This window comes from Prionailurus bengalensis, chromosome X (genome assembly GCF_016509475.1).
Source record: "Prionailurus bengalensis isolate Pbe53 chromosome X, Fcat_Pben_1.1_paternal_pri, whole genome shotgun sequence".
NCBI classification, from domain to species: domain Eukaryota; kingdom Metazoa; phylum Chordata; class Mammalia; order Carnivora; family Felidae; genus Prionailurus; species Prionailurus bengalensis.
Window position 1 is genome coordinate 7,383,254 of NC_057361.1, and position 22,035 is coordinate 7,405,288.

Sequence of the window (22,035 nt, forward strand, 5' to 3'; positions counted from 1 at the left end):
GTTCGAGTTCCGCATCGGAGTCTGCACTGAGGGCACAGAGCCTGCTTCGGATTCTCTCTCTGCCTCTCCTCCACGTGCACGCGTGTCTTCTCTCTGTCTCAAAAATAAATAAACGTTAAAAAAATAGCTTTAAGGTATCTTCGCCAAAGGCTTTATAAAAATAAGTTTAGATAAGCCGTGTCCGTTAATTTGTGCTTACGTGCTCAGCGATGCTTCTCTTTTTTTTTTTTTTTTTTCAACATTTATTTATTTTTGGGACAGAGAGAGACAGAGCATGAACGGGGGAGGGGCAGAGAGAGAGGGAGACACAGAATCGGAAACAGGCTCCAGGCTCCGAGCCATCAGCCCAGAGCCCGACGCGGGGCTCGAACTCACAGACCGTGAGATCGTGACCTGGCTGAAGTCGGACGCTTAACCGACTGCGCCACCCAGGCGCCCCGATGCTTCTCTTTATTATAGGTCCTGTCGCTTAACAGGTAGGTGCCTTTGGGCGTAAATATTGCCTTATAGATAACGGCATCTGTTTTAAGCTGTGTAAGTAGGGTAGGGTTTGTTTTAAAATAATGTAATCAGCAGCCTTTAAAAATCCATTCAGTCCCTAAAATCTTTTAAGCAAAGGTTGAAATTTAAAAACTAAAGTAATAAATGTCACCGGCCCCATTACCTATTGTGTAGCTCCAGGCACACCTGCTAAGAGACAGCTTACTAATTTCGCTGAAAGCCATTACCGTAATCAAGTGGGAAGCAGTAATTGTCATCAACCGGTTAGAGAGGAAATTTAAGCTTGCCGACGGAGCGCTCTCTTAGAAGCTATGTTTGGAATGTCTGAAGAGGCAACACGCCGGGTAAATAATACCTGTATGCTTTCAATCAGACCGATAATAGGATAGAAGCTGCTGTTTACATGGTTTGTGGAAAGGCGAGGAGTGTTTCGCTCTGAGCAATCAGAAAAACTGTTTTCCTGATCTGTGGAAACAGAGGAGTCCCTGTACTCGGGTGGAGAAATATGTGACCGGTATTTGCAGAATTATGTGACCTTTCGTGAAGACAGAAGTATGACTTTAGCATTTCGCTAGTGGCTGTCTCATGCCAGTTTCATTTGCAGGGGAATTAGCAGAGATTCTAGACAGGTAGCTCCCAGACAGCCTGTGTAAGAACGCTAACTGAGGCAAATGAGGATTTTTCTTACGTATCCTGTTAAAATCATAGCAGCTGCTCACACGAAGCTGAAAACGTTTTGTTATTTCCAAACATCTCTGGAATGCCGAACCATAGCCGTCGTCCTTGTTAAAAGAGCGATTCGTTTGACCCTCGTTCAAATTCCCAGTAAATGGGACTTTGCCTTTCAGTGCCATTTGCAAATATGAGGCTCTTTCTGTGCTCAGCAGGGCTCAGACTCTTCTAGTCTTGAATTCTGCAATTAGGTGAGGACGGGTTCAGAGAGGACTCAGCGGGAAGCCGCAAAGATGATTAAAGGGATGGAAAGTTGGAGTCACAGGCAAGAGTTAAGGGAATGCTCCTTTTTTTCATCTGGTGGATGATTTAATGATGATTCTCTAGCATGTGGAAGATGCTTGCTTACAGAAAGGGATCTACGGCCAGAACTGAACAAAGTGTCAGATCTGTTGGAAGGGCTATTTAGGGATAAAGCGGTTTCTTCCTGGGAGGGCCGTTGATGATTGGGATAGGCCACGGAGAGCGGCGGTATCATCTGCTTTCTGCTGGGCTTAACACACATGTACAGAGGGACTTCTCCGTGCCGCGGCAAACTGGAACTTCTCATAACATCCTCTGCTTTTTCTTCGAGATGGTTTTTTTTGCAATCCCATCTTTGTACTGGCCACCACTCCGCTTGCTTTCAGTTTTCCATTTTAACCTTTCGAGTTAATTACATCTGTCATATGGGAGCATTTTTTTTAAATTTTTTTTTTTTCAACGTTTATTTATTTTTGGGACAGAGAGAGACAGAGCATGAACGGGGGAGGGGCAGAGAGAGAGGGAGACACAGAATCGGAAACAGGCTCCAGGCTCTGAGCTATCAGCCCAGAGCCTGACGCGGGGCTCAAACTCACGGACCGCGAGATCGTGACCTGGCTGAAGTCGGACGCTTAACCGACTGCGCCACCCAGGCGCCCCCATATGGGAGCATTTTTGATGGACGGGATGGTCGAGTGTTATCTCTCTAAAAACATGTTACTCTAAAGTAGAGCTTCTCAACCTTAACACCACTGACATCTGGAGCTGGATCATTCTTTTGTGTGAGGGCTCGTCCCGGGCACCGAGAGACGTTTAGCAGCACCCTTGGTCTCCCATCAATGGGTGCTAGTAGCAACACCATCCCCCAGTTATGAGGACCAAAAATGTCTCCAGATCTTTCCAAACGTCCCCTAAGGGTGGGGGCAGCATTGCTCCCCGTTGAGAACCGTTGCCGTGGAGCCATGATAATAGCCTACTGAACATATGATTATTTCCAGTCTTAAAATTTCTTGGTCTGTCATAGTTTGTGAAATTTACTTTACCAGCACCCTATTTTTTATTTTTTTTAAATGTACATCCAAGTTAGTTAGCATATAGTGCAGTAATGAGTTCAGGAGCAGAATCCAGGGGTTCATCCCCAACGTATAACACCCAGTGCTGATCCCAACAAGCTGTCTCCTCAGTGCCCCTCGTCCATTTAGTCCATCCTCCCACCCACAACCCCTCCAGCAACCCTCAGTGTGTTCTCTGTATTTAAATGTCTCTCATGGGGGCGCCGGGGTGGCTCAGTCAGTGAAGTGTCCGACTTAGGCTCCGGTCAGGATCTCACAGTTTGTGGGTACGAGCCCCACATCGCGCTCTGTGCTGACAGCTCAGAGCCTGGAGCCCGCTTCGGATTCTGTGTCTGCCTCTCTCTCTGCCCCTCCCCCACTTGTGCTCTGTGTGTCTCTCTCTCTTTCAAAAATAAACATTAAAAAAGTAAAAAATAAAAGTCTCTTATGTCTTGTCCCCCTCCCTGTTTTTATATTATTTTTGCTTCCCTTCCCTTATGTTCATCTGTTTGGTATCTTAAATTCCACATGATACTTTACCAGCACTCTTATCTGTACTTGGCATTGTCATGGTATTGTCTGCTAGAAAATGGAATGTCAAGTTGAATAGCCTTAGCAAGTACTCACAAAACGTACCTCATTTTTCAGGAGCGGTGGCCGCTGACACTAGTTCTGGTAGAATATATAACAAATCTTGTTTATTAACAGTTTAAGTGGTCTTTAAAACAACTAAAAATGGAGTTTATTACATTTTTATGTTTTTATTAAAATTTTTTTAATGTTGGGGCACCTGGGTGGCGCAGTCGGTTAAGCGTCCGACTTCAGCCAGGTCACGATCTCGCGGTCCGTGAGTTCGAGCCCCGCGTCGGGCTCTGGGCTGATGGCTCGGAGCCTGGAGCCTGTTTCCGATTCTGTGTCTCCCTCTCTCTCTGCCCCTCCCCCGTTCATGCTCTGTCTCTCTCTGTCCCAAAAATAAAATAAAAAACATTGAAAAAAAAATTAAAATTTTTTTAATGTTTGTTTATTTTTGAGAGAGAGACAGAGCACGAGCGGGGGAGAGGGGCAGAGAGAGAGGGAGACACAGAATCCAAAGCAGGCTCCAGGCTCCCAGCTGTCAGCACAGAGCCCGACGCCGGGCTCGAACTCCCGAACCGTGAGATCATGACCCGAGCCTAAGTCAGATGCTCAACCGACTGAGCCGCCCAGATGCCTCTATTACATTTTTATTTTTAAAAGTAATACATACTCATAGAATATTGGGGAAATCAGAAGTAAAAGGGGGAAAAAGAAGATACCCACTTTCTCAAGACCATGGAAAGCCACGGTTAATAATGTTTAGTGCATTTCCTTCTTGTCTTTTAGGTCTTTTACATATGTAAACCTGGGGCTTTTTGTGTTTGGTTTGGTTTTGCTTTGTTTTTTTTTTTTCGACACGAGTCTTCATGGCTCCCTGGGGTCTGGGAGTCTACACTCTTGGTAGCACGGGATCATCCCCTGGGCGGGAAGTTGGTTTAAGCTTTCCCACGGGGACTATTTCTCGTGCACGCGCCATGTACTGGAACAGCTCTGGGAGCCGGCAGGACGGGGGTGACAGTAGCCAGGCTGTGCCCCCTGTGAGCGCACAACGTGAAGTTTGTTGTAGGCATCTTGGTGACCGGTGAAGATTTCTTATCTGAGCCGGGAGTAGATGGCTCCCCCCAGCAGGACGATGCAAAAAGCTTTCTTGCTGGTTCTTCTGTTAGTGGCCGGAGCACCCCCGCCCCCAAAGTCTGAGCATTGAGATAAGTCCCGATAACAGAATTCCAGAGTGGCCTGACAGACCCTTCCGGAGAGAGCGGCAGTCGCCACTCTTGGAGTGACAGGGAGCATAGCTCATGTCTCCGGCTCGGACGCCGGCCGACGCCTTTGATTCTCGTTCGCAGCACCTCCTACGTGGGATGGGCTGGGTTCTACATGGCGGGCGGACCCTTAGGAGACCTACTTAGGAGACCTACTTAGGAGACCTACTCACTCATTCATTCGCTTAGTGATGCGTGCGTTTGGCGGATATCTGTTTTGTGCCTGCTGGATACTAGGCATTGTCCAGGCACTGGGAATGTACTGGTGAGCCAGAAATCACTGAACTAGCTGCTATTAGAATCAGGGCTTCTAACCCGATCGGGAGATTCAGAGGAAATCGATAGGGTGGGTATTCATTTCAACAAGTAGACTGGACAGCTCACGAAGTCGTATTGGGTTTTACAAGGGGTTCAGCGAATCATGCGTTCAGTTCTCGACTGAGGTTTGTGGCTTGATCCAGTCCTGAGAAGGATCCATCCTCGACCCAGTCAACCTGACTGTTGGGGTCGATGGCATTCTTGTCACGTGGGCCTTTCAGAGACTTGGTCGGTCTGTGAAAGTGAGCCCGAGTCTGTGCTGACCGTTGTATCCTCACCTTAGTGCCTCCGGCCGGAACCATCTTGATGGAGGAGAGAAAGGTGCGGTGCGCGTGATGTGACATCATGTGCCGGCATTTGCCCAGGGGGCCCTCTGTTCCTCTTTTAAACAGAGACCCCTTTTCAAACTCTGCCTGACCCCGAATGCTGCCAGTTTTCCATTAGAGTACTCTTGCAATAAATGGCCTGAGAGCAGGCAGTTAGAATTTTATTTTTCAAAGAACAATATAGGTGAATAGTAGTCTTTGAGAAGGCAAGAAATGTATTATCGAAACCAGGATCCATTTGAAGGCAGGCCTCACACTACATTTTTCCTAACCTTTTCCCATGAACCAAAAGAAAGATTAAAATTCCAACAGAAGGAAAATCGCCTTGGAGAAATATCTTGAGACCGATGGATTTATTTCATGTGTGACTTAAAATAGCCTGTGTTTCTAATGAGTTCCTGTTACCCTGCTTTTCTTCAGCTGGCTTTTGCGCGGCCTTGCCTACAGATAGAAAGAGGCTAATTGTTACCATCACAGTGTTACTATCTTTCTTTGAGGAATCCCCAACACGGTCCATTTTTAAGAGAGGAGATCCGAGAGGTGGGGGGAAGGTGGCTTTTCTGGGGTTATTTCTTTGGTCCCAAGGGTCATATTTGGGATTGAGCTGCATTTCTGGGCTGGGAGCCTAGGATGGTCCTATGGTTTTTGTTCCTCTCAGGATTCATAATGCCACTTGGGCCAGTTAAAAGTTAGTTTGTAAGAAAAAATACCCAACTTATTAGGGTCGTTGGGCAGCTCAGCAAGGCCTCTTGTCACGTCCAACCTGGGCCCATGATGAGGTGAGGGACTGTTAGGAAAGCAAGGGTGGAGGGCCCTGGAGGCCGGGAGGAGGCAGCACGCTCTCCCCAAGAAGCCACCCTGCTCAAGCCCGCGTGTCGAGACTTTGGCAGTGAACGATCAGGTCAGCGTGGGGACCCTCGTAGGGCACTCGCTTCAGAGAGATGCCGATTTTATAGATGTTTGGCTGCAGCCCCTCATTAGGAATGTGGCGTTCGCCCTCTGAACCCCTTCCCTGTGGGGGTCTAGGATGTGGATGGAGGGCAGATGTGTGTCGGTGCGGGTGCGGGGCCGACGGAGTTGCTAAGCACGGGCCCTCGTGTGGCTTACCGTTCCCGCTCGCCCATTGCAGAGAACGCCAGACAGAGGCAGGAGGGCATCGTGAGCAACTCCATCATGTACTTCACGGAGGAGCCGCCCGAGCTGCCGGCCAACAGCCCGCACCCCCTGAAGCTGCGGCGCGTCCTAAACCTCAGCCCGTTCACGGTCACGGACCATACCCCCATGGAGACGGTGGTGGACATCTTCCGGAAACTGGGGCTCCGGCAGTGCCTGGTGACGCGCAGCGGGTGAGTGGCCGGACAGGCGCGGACGGGCTGTGTGCTGGGGCCGCACTCTGAGAACAAGAGGAATAAGACACGGCCACGGCCGTGCAGGGCCTCGAGGTTGCCCGGGGCGGATAGGTACTTGGGACAGGGCATCGGGAAGCTGCGGCGAGCTAGCGCGCCGAGCAGGACCTGACCGTGACCGGGAGCTTTGGGAGCTTGGCGCGGGGCCCGGGAAGGTGCGAGAGGCTTGGGGGCAGGGGCGGGGGGGGCCGTCTGGCCTGAGGCTGAAGGTCGGTCAGAAGGGGGAGGAGCGCATTCCTCGAAGCCCAGGGCCCCCGTGCAGGGAGCTACGAAGCACGGGCTGATGAGAAAAACAGGGTCGTGTGTGCAACACGCCACGGTGGCGCGTGCGCACGCACACACGATGGGAACCTGCTAAAAAAAAAAAGTAGCACGGCTTTTGCACGTTAGATGGTCAGGAAAACACAAATACTACAACAACGGTAGCACTTTACCTTGAAGACGACTTGAAGTTGTTTTGTAGAGGTAGGTGTCGTGAGGGCTGCAGCTTGCGAGCTCTGTACAGTCGGACCTCGCACGACACAGGGCTAGGGGCGCCAGATTCCCTCGCGGTCAGAGATCACGTAGAACTTTTGAATCCCCAGAACCGTAGCTGCCGAGAGCCTGCCGTTGACCCGAAGCCACACCGATAACGTAAACAGTCGATTAACACGTTATTTTGTCTGTTCTATGTATTATATACCGTGTTCTTATGGTAAGTAAGCCAGAGAAAGTGTCAGTAAGAAAATCCTAGAGAAGAGACCCTACGTTTATAGTACCGTACTGTACTTCTTGAAACAAATCCGCATATAAGTGGACCTCAGCAGCCCAAACCCGTGTCGTTCAAGGGTGGGCTGTATTCCTGTGCCCCTGGCTTCAGCTGGGTGCAGTTTTCTGCACGCACCTGGAACGTGTCCCGGATGAAATCACCCACATGCAAATGTGGAGTTCACATCGTGCTCAAATTGCTCAAATTGTTCCCTAATATAGCAGTCTGTTCAAAACAACCTCGCGTTTTCACAACAACGGTTACTGTAGAGCTGAGAGATTTGGCGGCCCCGTGGCATCGTCTCTGCCGCGGCGGAGGTGTACCTCTTGCTTGGTGTAACCGCAGACCGGGAAACTGGCATTTCGAAGATCAAAGGTTCGTGATGGCAGGAGAGGTGCGGCGCCTCGAGGGCCATTCTTTGGGCTCCGCGGTGCTCCCTGAATCCCACGGCTTCAGCAGCTTCGGTGGGGGACGAGATTGGCTGAGTGAGGGTGGCCTGGAGCATAGGGTCGGCTGCCCGGCTTATTCCTCTGTAGACTGAGAAGAGCCGGGGCATGGGTCCTGGAGACTCCGGCCCCTAAGTGCACTCGGGGCCTTAATTCCCTAACGTAGTTTACGTTGCAGAGCCCATGCTCCAGTTTGACGCGACGGTTCTAGACCAGGGCGATTTTGCTCCCCCCTAAGATTTTGGGTGTCACAACTGGACAGGGGATGCTCCTGGCATTTAGTGGGTAGAGGCATGGGACGGCCCCGTTGCAACAAAGAGTCACAGCAGCGTCGGGCTGTACGAGGGGCCGTAGGTGCGCACTGACCCCGAGAATTCCCAGCCCACGCGACGAGCGTCCTCAGCTCTGGCTGCAGCCAGGGTGGGGGTCTTGCACACAGGAGGGACGATCAGTAAGGAATAAATACATGTTTGGGGCTAGAGATCACTTCCGCTGGTGTATTTGAAAGGAACTTGGTGGATCGCAGAATCCCCCTGGGGATTCAAGCTCCAGGTTAAACCGGGAGTGTTGGGTCCACTGCAGTGACTGATTCGCAGGTCTGGGAGGGGCCTGCGAATATATATTTCTAGCAAGCTCCCCGGTGCTGCTGCCGGTCAGGACTCCACTTTGCAAAACCCTGAAGCCCATCTACATACTTGAATTTCTAGTGCTCGGCATAAATACCACTGTGATCACCCGCCGCGTCTCAAGTGCATAGCAGTTTCTCTTTTCCTTTAAAATAATAATCCAATGTCAGTTATCGTGGAATTTCCAGTTCTGGCAGGAAATTCTGCCCTTAACGCCCGCTCACACCTCACGCAGCCCCATGAGGTTTTCCTGTGAAGATCTGGGTGCCGAAATTGGCTCCGAATGTTCTGCGAGAAAACAAAATCGCACTCTCTCTCGCTCTACATATTTTAAACAAACACAGATGCTGATACGTTACTGCTGGCAAGGGATCCTTGTTTGCGGGCCTTTCATCTCCTCGGGCTTTCAGCCAGGACAGGCATGTCTTGAGCCAGCTTGCGTTTTTGATGTATTCCGTCACCATGTGCCTTCCCTGCTCGCGGGGAGAGCCCCAGCTCGCCCTGTCGACCTGCATCGTCTGCAGGATTTCTCGGGGCCTGGGGGTCCAAGGTAGTCTTGAAACCAGACCAGGAACCACCGAAGTCTTTGTCCCCAGAATGCCCGAGTCTGGAAACTTCCGGTGGCAGAGACTGCATTTGGGTGGGGTCTTCCCCCAGAGGATATCGAAAGGGAAGGCGGGCAGGGGACGTTGTGTCCGCCTTCCCTGAGTCTGCTAGGCGGGCCCCCGGGACTTGGACGGATGGCCTTCTCAGAAGAGCCTGGCTACCCTCATCTCATACGTTCACGGTCACAGATTGGCCACTCCCCAAAGGGGCTGGAACTTTGAACACTTGATTTTAGCCAAATAGGACATTTCACGCCACTAATGATCTCTGCCGGGTTTGATGTTGCCTGCTTCTTGTAGATGTTGAGCTTTCTTCTTTCGCAGCGATTACCGTTGCAGGCCAAGGCACAATTTATGCCTGAGGCCGAGGCAGCTCCTGAAGTCACATGTCCCCGGGAGTGTTGTGAGCAGCTTGACTTGGAGGTGCTGTAGTTACAGAGCTTTAAGGGGAGGCTGCCTGGACCGCTCCCCGGTGAAGGTGGGGCAACAGAACCAGGCCTCGGGGATAAGGGAGGGGCGGGCGGAATAGAATCCCTATCGCTCTGCAAACAGGAGCAGGTCAAACTTTTTCAAAGCAACACTGCCTTAATCACCATCTTACTGAGCATCTGTTTGAGACCCGGAGAAAGCTCAAGAGGTATCTAAAAACTAATAGAGCCAGGGAGTTTGTCATCTACTAGGGCATGTGGACACACTCCAGTTCAGGTGGTACTACCCAGGTGTTCTAGAGAGGAATGTCCTGAGCCAGGCTTTCAAGTAGAAAACCTCCGAGGACAGGGGCGTCCAGGGGGCTCGGTCGGTTGAGCGTCCGACTTCGGCTCAGGTCATGATCTCGCGGTTCGTGGCGTTGAGCCCCGCGTCGGGCTCTGGGCTGACAGCTCGGAGCCTGGAGCCGGCTTCGGATTCTGTGTCTCTCTCTCTCTCTGCTCCTCCCCGACTTGTGCTCTTTCTCTGTCTCTCAAAAATGAATAAATGTTAAGAAAAAAAAAGAAAGAAAACGTCCGAGGACAAAAGAGCGGTGTCGGTTGAGAGACGGTCTGCTTGGCGATCGCCAGCGGCAGAGCCCTCCCTGCCTCACGCAGACGGACGAGCGCCCTGTCGGCGCCCTGTCTCTGCGGACCCGACTGCTCACACCCCTCCCGTTTGTCTTCCCACCACACCTCTGCTAGTGGCGATTGTAGGCATAAGCTGCTCGCCTGTTTCCTGTCCCTTTTTGATTTTAAATGCAATGGAAGAACGGCTGGGGACTGAATTGTATCCCCCCGGATTCCTATGTTGAAGCCCTAACCTGCAGCATGACCGTGTTTGGAGATGGAGTCCTTCAGAGGTAAGGGTGAGTGAGGGCGTGAGGCCGGGGCCCTAATCTGATAAGACTGGCGTCCTTAGAAGAAGAGGAAGAGGCAGCAGGGCTGTGAGGACATGGCAGGAAGGTGGCTGTCTGCAAGCCAAGGAGAGAGGCCTCTGGAGACCCCAAACCTGCCACCACCTTGACCCGGGCCTTCTAGTCTTGGGAACCGTGAGAACAGTCATTTCTGTTGTTGAGCCACCTCATCTGTGGGGCGCTGTTACGGCGGCCCGAGCTAAGTCCTCCGGGCGGCTTTAGTAGAACAGCATCTTGCTTTACTGCGTTCTGATAAATTTTAGAAATGTATTTCAGGTCATCTCTGAACTCAGTTGAAGCCAAGTGACTCTAAACAGCAACCATGTTTCTCCCACAAGGGTGTTTTCTTTAATTAATGGACTATTTTTTTTTGTTACATTTATTTATTTTTTGAGAGACAGTGAGACAGAGCGTGAGCGGGGGAGGGACAGAGAGAGAGGGAGACGCGGAATGTGAAGCAGGCTCTAGGCTCCGAGCTGTCAGCACAGAGCCCGACGCGGGGCTTGAACTCACGAACGGTGACATCATGACCTGAGCTGAAATCAAGAGTAGTATGCTTAACTGACTGAGTTAGATGCCCCCAGAAAATTATTTTTGTTTTTTTATTTAAAAAATTTTTTAATGTTTATTTAGTTTGGAGAAAGAGACAGACTGTGAGCCGGGGAGGGGCACAGAGAGAGAGGGTGGGGGGGGCACAGAGTCTGAAGCAGGGTCCAGGCTCTGAGCTGTCAGCACAGAGCCCCGCGTGGGGCTCGAACCCACAAACCACGAAATCATGACCTGAGCTGAAGTTGGATGCTCAACCGACTGAGCCACCCAGGCGCCCCTAATTAACAGACTATTTTTTATTAGAGCAGTTTTGGGTTTACAGAAAAACTGAGCATAAAGTACACAGTTCTCATATATCCTCTCATCCCTTTAATTTCCCTTGTTAATGTCTTGCACTTGTTACGTTTGTTGCCTCCCATGACCTGATATTGACGCGTTAACTAAGGTCTGTAGTTTAGGGCTCACCCTTGCTGTTGTACGTTCTGTGCGTTCTGATCAATGGAGAATGACATGTATCTTTTATGACATGTATCTTTATAGTGTCGTACAGGGTAGTTTCACTGCCCTGAAAGTCCTCTGTGCTCCTCCTCTTCATCCCTCCTTCCTTCCCTCTAAGCCCTGGCAACTGCTGATCTCTTTACCGTCTCCATAGTTTTGACTTTTCCAGAATGTCATCGAGTTGGAATCGCACAGTATGTAGCCTTTTCAGACTGGCTTCTTTCATTTAGTGATGTGCATTTAAAGTTCTTCTATGGCTTTTCATGGCTTGACAGATCATTTTTTTTCAGCGCTGAATAATACCCCACCGTCTGGATGGACCACGGTTTATGTATCCATCACCTTGAGGAGGCCATCTTGGGTGCTTCTGAGATTTGGCAGTTGCGAATCAAGCATACATCTTCTTTTTTTTTTTTTAAAGCATTTCTTAAAGTTTATTTTAGAGAGAGGGAGAGAGCGAGCACAAGCGGGGGAGGGGCAGAGAGACAGAGGGAGACCCATAATCCGCAGCAGGCTCCAGACTCTGAGCTGTCAGCACAGATCCTGACGTGGGGCTGGAACTCACAAACGGTGAGATCATGACCTGAGCTGAAGTTGGGTGCTTAACCGACTGAGCCACCCAGGTGCCCCACAAGCATACATCTTCTAAGAGTTAAGGAAATTCTTTTATATAACCACTAAACCATAATTATACAAGATGAACAATAACTCAGTGTATCATTCAATATCCAATTCATATCAGATTTCAATCCAGAATTCCTTCAAGCTTCACACATTGCATTTGGTTATTTTTCCTCTTTAGTCTTCAGTCTAGAACAGTCTCTTGTCTCTTTTTGTTTGTTATCTATAACGTAGATTTTTTTTTTTTTTTTGAAGAATCCAAATCAGTAGTCTCACATTGTGAATCTATTTGGTTGCTTCCTCATGGTTTGATTTGGTATAAGTGGTTTCTGGCCATATGCCAACCTTGTTGATGATAAGCTCTATCTCATGAGGTGGTGGCGGCTGGAGCCCTCCATTATAAAGAGACATTTTTCTCTGTGTATGTCATCTGTGGATGGATGCTTTCGGGAATTTTTTGTTTACCAGTGACCATTTGCTGAGTGGTTTTGGAGTCCATCGATAACGGGCGTCGATCGGGGCATCTCTCCTCTCTACCTACGTGCCGTTGGCCAGAGCTCACTCAGTTGTCCCCACCCAATTGAAGGGAAGCTGGGAAGTGTCTCTGTGTGTCCAAGTGGCAAAGTCACTGGGGTTTAGGACATGCGTGGGTCAATATTGTAAGGCTGACCTCTTTTCTGTATTTTGTTTCTTCTCCAGGAGACTTCTTGGCATCATCACGAAAAAGGATGTTTTGAGACATATGGCCCAGATGGCAAACCAGGACCCTGAATCCATCATGTTTAATTAGAAACAAGGTGGCATTTATTTTGAGAGAAACACAACTGTGTCATTTTAAAAGAAATAAACAAATGATATGTTATTATCCTAATGAACGATTATACGCTAGGGGCAGTGGAAACAAAAGCTTTGTTTGAACGAAAGGAGGATAAAACCTGGTGTGTGTGTGTTTTTTTTTAAAGACATCCACGAGTAGGCATTTTATAGCTTTAACCCCTTATGAGTTTCCAGCTGTGTTTCTTAATGAGTTTATTAACTGCCGTGGGAGCATGTGGGTGGGTGTAAACGATGCGGTTTGTACAAGGACACAGAACACAAATGCTGAGTCAAGAAACGCTTGCCCCTTCTGTTTAAGGCTGTTTGGGAAGCTTTGAGTCTAAGAGGCCAGGGGGTGTTGGCCCGTCAGCATCTTTATTTATTGGTTCCCGAAGTGTTGCTGCTATTTTACTGAATTGGATTAAAGATGTTTGCACTTACTTTGTCGGAAAAGAAAAAGAAATTAAATTTGAACCGAGTGAAAGCTGCACGAATGCCAGTGGGCTCACTCGTGACCATCCCGTTGTCTTGCTCCTGCCCTCCTCCGTCTGTGCACCAACATCCGGGGCTTCTGCTCCGCTGACTGTGAGAAACCCTTTCTCGGTGCAACACCAGCATCTCGGGACCACACCGTGAACTCACTGCTCGAGCGTTTAGTGCTACGCGTGTTTCCTCCCGCACGAAGGGACCCGCCGCGATTTTGAGGGTATACGCATCTGCTCATGGTTTCGCGTCCCTGTGGTATGTACCTCACTTGTTGATCACCGTGGCCTGTGCATTCTTAAATATTGATCAGTCCGGCACTTTCCACGGGCCATATCCTGTATGCTGCCAGCTTGCCGTAAGCGTGCTTCAATTTCCAGATAGCGTACGTGAGAGTCAAAGCCGGCCACCCAGTGTTACTACTTATTTTTCCTCTCAGCTCTTATTAAATACGGCTGCAGGGAGGGTGAGGCATGCGAAGTCTCAGTGGGAACTCCTCCAAATGGATTGCGAGAGAAATGCTAAATTGATTCTAAATCTGTTCCATTATCTTCTCTGTAGGATGCATAACGTCCGGCTCTAATATCTGAGCGCGCGCTTTCATGCTCGCAGTCAAAGCACAGAAGGGCAGAGTTAAATTGGAGACCGCCACTTGGAGCACTGGGCACCTTCGTGTTGACCTTAACGGTGCATTTGTCCCTTTAGTCGGGACTCGGCTCTTTTCTGCGAGAAGGAACCGAGCTGCGGTTCCGGTCCGCTGTGGCACCGGTGTGAGTACGTCCGCCCCCGGGAGCCTGTCACGTGTGTCCCCGCTCCCCCCTTCTCACCGAGTGGCCCGCGCCCTTTGCGATCTCGGTCTCGGATATTGACGTGCCAGGTGTGTGTCTGGCGGCCCGAGAGAAATCCCACGAACAGTGATGAGCTGAACGAGAGAGAGACCGGGGGTCGGGCACTCTCGCGTGTCTCCGCATTACCACCCAGCAGCCGTACGCTTTGCTATTGTTGTCTGCCGTCCTTCGTCCTCTGGCTTGTAGCCTCAGAGTCGCAGGCCGGGCTCTCTGTTACCCGGCTGCCGGCCAGGCCGTCGGCTTCCTAGGCACGAAGCGGGAGGAGGAGACACGTAGCAAGGTGCGATGCCTGTGCCCGGGAAGCAGAGCTTGCCCACAGGTGCCCAGCTGATGTCCATTGGCTGGACTTTGGTCCCGTGACTCCCCCTGGCTGCACGTGAGTGTGGGAAGGAGAAGTTTTAGTGAGGCCTGGTACTCTCTGAATGAACTTTGGATTCTTCTAACAAGGAAGAGGGACTGGTCCTTGGGAGGGAAGACTGTCCCCTGGATTGGATGCCACCATCATGTGTCTGTTGGTGTCCTCCCTGTCCTCCTTACTCTCTTTCCTGCCACACCCTCCAGACATTCTCCCGCTCCCCGAGCGGTTCCCCGCCCCGTCTCTCAGATCTGACCTAGAACTCCCAATCGGAAGCCATCGTTTCTCAGTCCTCGTAAAAATGCTCACCTTGTATAAAAACCTAGCGACTAGCGGGTTTCTGTGAAACTTCTGGTTGATACAAGAAAATGTACTGCTGTGTCCTCTGGGTCCAAAAAAGTGAAGTCAGATCGTGCTGACAAACACTGGAAAATTTGTTTCTGTGCTCACTTGGCCCCCTCCAGAATGATCTCAAATAGCCACTTCAGTGTGGAAACACTGGTCAGTACTAGAGAATTTGATCTTGGTGTCCCGTTCACGGCACGTTAAGTGTCGAGTCACAGATCCCAATATTAGTGTTGTTACTGGGGTTTCCATGGAGCGTGTGCCAGTGAAGCTGGGTTCTCCCGGACTTGAAATCCTACGAGGTCTTAAAGATTGCTTCATGTAGTTCCCGCTAACTCCCGCGTGGCCTCCCGAAAGAGTGTTAGTCACAGCCTGGATTCGTATAATCCAGAAAGCCCCTTCAGCTAAAACAGGGAGCTTCAAAAGGGAACACGAAACCGTGAACGGATAGCCAAAGGGCAGTGAAACCACAGAACTTCTTCCTCCTCCAGATGAGGCCATAGAGGAATGAAGGGATAGTTTACTCCAGGCCAAGGTCACCAAGCCGGGGGGGGGGGGGTGGAGGGGGGTTGTGCTCTGTCCTCCTCCCAGGCCTTAGTGTAGAAGAGGTCTGCAAATTCACGGCAGACCGTTGGGAGTGTTACTTTGACGCAAATAGCCTTGTTTTCCTTCATGAGCTGAACCTCTAATTTGTCGTGGGGTTCAGGCTCTTGGCAACAGAAGGCCATGGTCAGACAGGCAGGTGAAGGTCAAGGGTGGGAGAATTTGCAGCGGGGCTGCCAGAGCTGGTTGCCTTCCTCCCGGGGAGCCCGAAGTCCCCTGTGCGGTCCGCTCGCCTGCTGGCCCCGGGCTCTCACACAAACTCCAGGGGGAGCAGGCTTCCGAGCTGTTTGTCAGTCTTTCTTGTAAAAGTACCCGGGTCGGGATTCTGAAGGGATTTGCTGTAGCCAAATGTAGAACCTTGTCTATCTGGCGATCTGATGAGCGGGAGGAGTACAACTGGGATGTGGAAGTAAAATAAACATTTCTCAGAACGGTGTGTGTGTTTCTTTTTCCAGAACCAAACCCTTTAGACTTCTGTAGAACTTTCTGGATCCTTTCTGAAGCAGTGTTTTATGTAAAGAGACATAAGTGCGGGACAGAAACGGAGTTCTCTAACAGAGCACATCAACCTATTTCTTGCTCCCCCTCTCTACTAGTAAGGAAACGTGAAGGGCAGACATCATAAAGAACATCCCGAGAGGGACACATGGATTTCTTGCGTGTTTCGGTGCACCCCCCCGGGAATGCGGGCGCGTGGGTGGCATTTATGGAAAGGTAAATGTGTTAGAAGCAATCAATACTCAGTGTTCGCTGTTTCTCAGAACCAGGCCAGCTCCACTTTCTCTGTTTGGTACTCCCCAAAGACCTTACAAAGGAGAAGACCTCTCAGTAAGATCTCGTTTGGGCCCCGGTAAGCCACAGAAACTGGGGAATTCGTTTCACTGAGGGGAGAACTGGTTACTTTGGATTATCGACAAGTGCAGATCTGCTCAGGACTCCTTATCAGACGCCGAGCTGGAGAAGATGAGAAACACAAGCCTCTGAAATGATTTACACGACGGGGGAGCATGTATATGTGACTTGGGGACATTAACCAGACTCCATTTTCGCTGACGCAGTAATAACTATTTATTTGCCGTCCTAGGTGTGCCGGGAATGAGCCTACGTGCGACTTTTATGAGATCTGTTCGCATTTGGTGTTGGAACGACCACAGAGCAATGTGGTGGTTTTTTTTTTTTTTAATTGTAACCCTCTGTGTAAACGTTGGCACCTTACTAAAAATTAAGTGTTTGAACTTTCCTTTTAAAAATAAAACGAGCACAGTCTTCAAGCAGCAAGTTGTAGATGGGAGAGATACTGATTTTGCAGCGTGTTTGTGCCCAGATGGAACAGTTTGGTCAGCTCTAAAATCCCTTGCTCTTAGCCTGGTGGGTGACAGCTAGGTAACAGTTCAGACTTGGTGCTGTGTATTTCCAAGGATGGGGCAGGACCACTGTCCCCAGGCCATCCGTGTTTCTGCCCTGTGCACAGACGCTAGGGAGGACAGGTTGGGCAGCGGTCTAGTAATTCTTTTCAAGCTTTTTATCTATCACTTTGGGAATCACAAGGGTTTAAGTTATGTCCTTCCCCAACAGTTTTTTTTTTTTTTTTTAATTTTCCACTTCGTAAAAATTTGAAGGGAAAAACACAGAGAATGCCCACATCCCTTTGACGGCCTCAAAGAGACAGTGAGGGGAGTCCCTTCTAATTCGGGGAGAGAGCCAGCCTGGGGACCACTTAGGGAGGATTGTCCTCAGCAGAGGGGCCAGCGAGTGCCAGTGGCCTGAGGTATAAACAGGCCTGACTTCCTGGGGTCCCACCAGGGGCGGGGGCTGCAGGATGGGTGGCGCTTGAGGGAGGGAGCGTCGGGTATTTGAAGTTGGTTTTGCTTTTCCCTTGGGAGGAAGCTAACACAAACAGATGCTTCAGAGTCCCATAGGGCCAGGTCCAGACACGGGGTTGAAGAGGAGCAACGTGCTTTGACTTGCACTGTACAAGAACCATTCTGGCTGCTGTGTAGCAGGACTGGAAGCCAGGAGGCTGGCTCGGAGGCTGTTCCGAATACACGAGTTATGATGGAAGCTTGCCCCAGAGACACTCTTGAATTCTGGATATACTTCCGAGGCAGAGCCAACACATTTGTTGGTGGAGCGGATATAAAATGGTACAGCTGGGGGCGAGGGGCCCCTGGGCGGCTCAGCCCGTTGAGTGTCTGCCTGTGGATGTCAGCCCAGGTCACGATCTCCCGGTTCGTGGGATTGAGTCCCGCATCGGGCTCCGTGCTGACAGTGCAGATGCAACCAACGTTCTGACAGAATCGCAGTATCGAGTTTTCAGGGAGTCACGCTCGCCGACTCACACGCCGATAGGACCGCACTTGAATGCCAGCGCCACTGCCTCGTGTCTGTGTGGCACTGCGAAGGGGTCAAACCTCCCCGAGCCTAGATGATCCCGTGTCTGTAGACTGAGCTGTGGCCCGTGACAACGGCACGGCCGCGGGAGTTCGGCGAGAGACTGGCTGTACCCAAGGCACGTGGCACGGAGCAGACCATGAAAACGGTGGGTCGTCTCATCTTCTCCCGTTACGGAGCCCTCCCGGCAGCTCTAGTTGGAAGCCGACTCTGTGTTGTCAGAGGACCTACGCTTTGGTTGAAGTTTAAGACCCCGAAAAGTGACACGCGTCGGGCTAACCAGCTGCCTTCTTTCCAGGCTCTACAGTCATTTCCAAACCACCGCAATGAGACAAAACAAACAAAAACTCAGATCTCTTCGGGGGCGTCGAAAAGGTCTCACTGACTCCAAATTAACGGGAAATGCTTAGAAAAGAAACAACTCGGTGAGAAATTCCAGTTCTCTGTAGCTTTGTAGTGGCCCGGAGAAGAGAAAAGCATAAGAAGGTGTGGGGGGTAACAGAACTATTGCTGTACCTCCAGACGGAAAAACCTCTCTAGCACGGTGTTGATGTAGAAATAAGTCTCATTGGTAAAACTCCTCAAAGACCAGCCTTCTGTGGGCCTTGCCTATTTCCCCTCAACACGATGTAGTTTAAAAACCAGAGGGGGAGAACGAACGAACAGGATCTGTCTGAAAGGTGACGACCCGTCAGTTGTAACTCTGGGAGCTTAGCGACAGCGACCCAGAATGACCTTGCCGAGAAACGTCCGGGGGTCGACGGGCTTCTTCCTGGGCTTTCGCGAATTGAGACAGGACCGAGACGGGACCGGAGACCTCCACGTCCTCCTGGGACCCGTGCTCTGGCCGAGCGCAGGGGAGCCCGGCACGCCCATCGTTACAGCTCGTCCCCAGTTCATTGGTAGTTAACTGGCCAGAAAGAAGCTACCTACCATCTGGGAAGGTAGAGCAGGAGTGTCTCTTCTTGGCAGGCCCTCCACGTCGCGTTTCATTAAAGAAATGGTCTTCTCTTTCCCAACGAACAATAAGCAAAGAGCACCTTGTGGGGATTTCCAAACCCCTTTCGTCAGGGTTTGGCTCACGGAATGAAGATCAATTTCCATGCGATTCCAGGATCTGTTATGGAACACATATTTCAAAGATTAAACGGCCGCCCTCAATCTAAACAGGCTCTGTCAGAGAAATTGGAAACACATACATAAACTCTCGTCCTGCCGGCTGCCCGGGACAGGTTGCATCCAGAGGACGCTTGCTGGTGGTGGAACATTCCTTCCTTCTGCGCGGGCCCATGTTCATTTCACACACGCTCACTCGGCTCCCACCTGTTCCCAGCGGGTACCGACCCGAGCGGAAATTGGAGCTAGCTTCCTTTTGATGGGCTGGTTTCCTTTCCTGACATTTCTCAAACTTCAGCCTGTCCCCAGAAAGATGAGCATTTCCAGGAGTGGCTGCGGGCTATTTCCATCCCTCCAGGGAGGGAGCGAGGTGCTCATGGGGTGGGAGTCTCCACAGTGATGGGAGAACCCGCCCCATGGGTCTGCGTGCGGGGGGCTGGGGAGGGGTGGGGGAGTGCGCTTTCCAAAGTGTCCACAGGATGCTTCTGGGTGCCCCCCCCCCCCCCCCGGCAGAAAGCGTGGCTCCTGTGGTTAGCGAATTAGAAAGACCAGGGTCGCAAAGACCAGTCCTTGGGAAGCGCTTCTTTGGGGGCAGGAGTTTCTGTTCAGAGCTGAGGGGCCTGGGAGAAGTGAATCCCCTTTGACGGGACTTACAGCACATCATCTGTGAGGCAAGGGCCTTTCCTTCTGCTTGACAACCAGAATGACATTCAGGGACTAACCTCTCCTGCATCACCAGAGCTGGTGGGAAGTGCAGTGGTCTGAGCCCCGCTCAGGCCTGCTGAGTCTGAATCTGCATTTTCCAGGGGTTTTGTGTGCAGAGTAACGTTTGAGCAAGTTGACTTCCCAAGTTGACTTCCAGCTCTCAGATCTCTAAGGGGGACTTCCAGGGCAGGAAGTAGCAGTGGCTGTGGTGACTGGGTCCCCGAAGGAGCCTGTCCAGAGGAACGAGGCGGAGAGCAACTTGGCGTGGGGTCCCTGAGTCTGACTTCTCAGCCCCTAGACCGTCCCGGTCACCGCACGGCCGCGTGATGCTCTGCGTCTGCGGGCGGGGGGAGAGGGGCAGCCCGCCCCCCACTCTAATTGTGCAGAGGGCAGCCTGGGATTTACAAAGCGTGGACACAGGGACCCTGCCTTGGGATAGTGTGGGTGAGATTTTCATCAAGCTGGTTGCAGATCTCTAGTGTTAGGCCAAGGCAGGGTGTACATGCTCTGGGTGGCCGGGAAAGAGTGTCCCCCGCCTTGAAGCAGAAAGCAACAATGTCAGGCAGGCGGGGACATCCACCTCTTTCTTTCTGAGAACCAGCTGCGTGCCCGGAAAGACTGTAGTCATCTTATTTGGGCATATACCCGGCGCCAACCGGTGATTCGGAAGGCTGCTCTTCCGGCCCTCCTACAGTGTGCCCTGCCTGGCCCTCCGGTAGCCCGCCGCCAGCCTGCACACCGGAGCGCAAACAGAGCGCGGCTCTTCGCTTGCAACATTTCACCCGAAAGATGCCCGGTGGCTTCCTTGAGTCGACCTTGAACATTTTTTGTATCTTCATTGAAAGTTCAGAGCAGCCGTTGGCAAGCTACGGGACCGCGGGCCCAACCCAGCCTGCCACCTGTTGCTGCAAATAAAGTTTTATTGGCACGCAGCCACACCCATTCTTGCCAGTCGCCTGGGACCGCCGTCGGGCTACAATGGCGGAGTTCAGCTGTTGCAAGAGAGCTGTGCAAGGCCAGCAAACGTGACCGTGTTTGCTAGTCAGCCTTTTATGTATTTATTTTAAGTGTATTTATTTTGAGAGAGAGGGAGAGAGCAAGAAGGAGGGAGAGAATCCCCAGCAGGCTCCCAGCTGTCGGCGGGTATTTGGCCTTTTGCAGAAAAGTTTGCCGACTCCTGGCTTAGAGTCCGTCAGGGCCGCCGAAGCACTGGGTAGTTACCAAGAATGATTGAACTTTCTTACACTGGGTGGAAAAGAGAGACGCTTTTAAAACGCTCTCCTCATCCTCCAAGCCTCTCCAACGGCTTCATTTGTGCCAGAAACTATCCGTCCTGCTTGGATACCAGCGGAGGTATTGGTGACCTCCGTTACAATTTAAATATGTTTTCTGCCGGGGAAAGTAACACCTACCCTCTGTTTGACCAGCTCTCTGTCATTTATGAAGGGGTCTCAATATTTATTTATGCTTTTCCTTCTCAGTGGTCCCGTGAGGTGAAAGGGATCGTACGCATCGTTCAGAGGGCGAAGCTGGGGCTCAGAGAGGTCGAAGCACAGGAGAGTCACCCGTAGAGCGTTTACGGCATGCTGCTGCCCTGGTGCCATGCGTCGCGGGTGCGATCTGGCATCCCCTTTAGAAAGGGCTGCCGTGTGACCCCAAAGCGTGGTGCAGATTGAGAACCTCTGGGCTCCAGGGACTTGCCCAAGGTCGCGTAGCTAGTTGGTGGTCTGACTAGAGCTCAAACTTGGCCCTTTTTGCGACTTTCAGTCCGGGGACCTTTTCCAACAACACGACAGTTCACCTTAGCTCCGATCGGTCTCAGAGTCAAGCCGGTTGGGGTATCCCCGTGGTTCTCAAAGTGTGGTCTCTTGACCAGCAACTATCAGAGTCAGCCGGCAGGTTGTTAGAGATGCAAAGACGCCCTCGGCCCCACCCTGACCTGGTGGTTCAGAAAGCTGGGGGACAGAGCCCTGCCACCCGTGTGTTAACGAGCCCTCCGGCCCATTGGGGTGCGGCTCCCGTGTGAGAACCGCCGGTCTAAGGTGATGGGAAAGTGCCGATGGAGCGAGGATGCTAAAACCAGAACACATGCACACGCGCCCACGCCTGGACGAGGCACGGCCTCTGGGAAACGAGGCCTGGGTGTAGACGGCCAGAGCGGGCGCGGGAAGGGATGGAGAGAGTGAGACTGTGCGGGCGTCTGCGGAAGCTTGGGGACACCGGGGCGACAAGAAGGAAAACATCTCCCCGTCATCCCGAGATGAGCCTCTGCTGACCCGCTTTTCGCGCTGGCGCCCCGACGGTGTTAGAGGGAACTCGGGCATATTCCTTTGCTGTGTTGGCAGATCTGAAGGTTTTTTTGGTTTTTTTTTTGTTTTTTTTTGGTTTCGTGTTTATTTTCTGAAGTTCGTGTTTTTCTGAATCCGGCACTGTGTAGAAATGGACATTCTTGTGGGATTAAATGAACCCCCTTCTGCTCGGAG

At 51.3% G+C, this 22,035-nt stretch overlaps 1 protein-coding gene across 3 annotated transcripts in view; it reads left to right on the top strand.

The window, feature by feature from the left end:
* Positions 1–15,771, top strand: part of CLCN4 (chloride voltage-gated channel 4) — a 63,714-nt gene extending 47,943 nt beyond the window's left edge. For 2 of the 3 annotated variants that reach the window (XM_043571263.1, XM_043571262.1), the window contains 2 exons: positions 6,140–6,356; positions 12,590–15,771. In XM_043571263.1, coding sequence (XP_043427198.1) covers positions 6,140–6,356; positions 12,590–12,680 — 308 coding nt within the window. In that variant the 3' untranslated portion in view covers positions 12,681–15,771. The remainder of the gene's footprint in view (positions 1–6,139; positions 6,357–12,589) is intronic. The other variant, XR_006295770.1, reaches the window with a different exon arrangement.
* Positions 15,772–22,035: the final 6,264 nt, after the last annotated feature.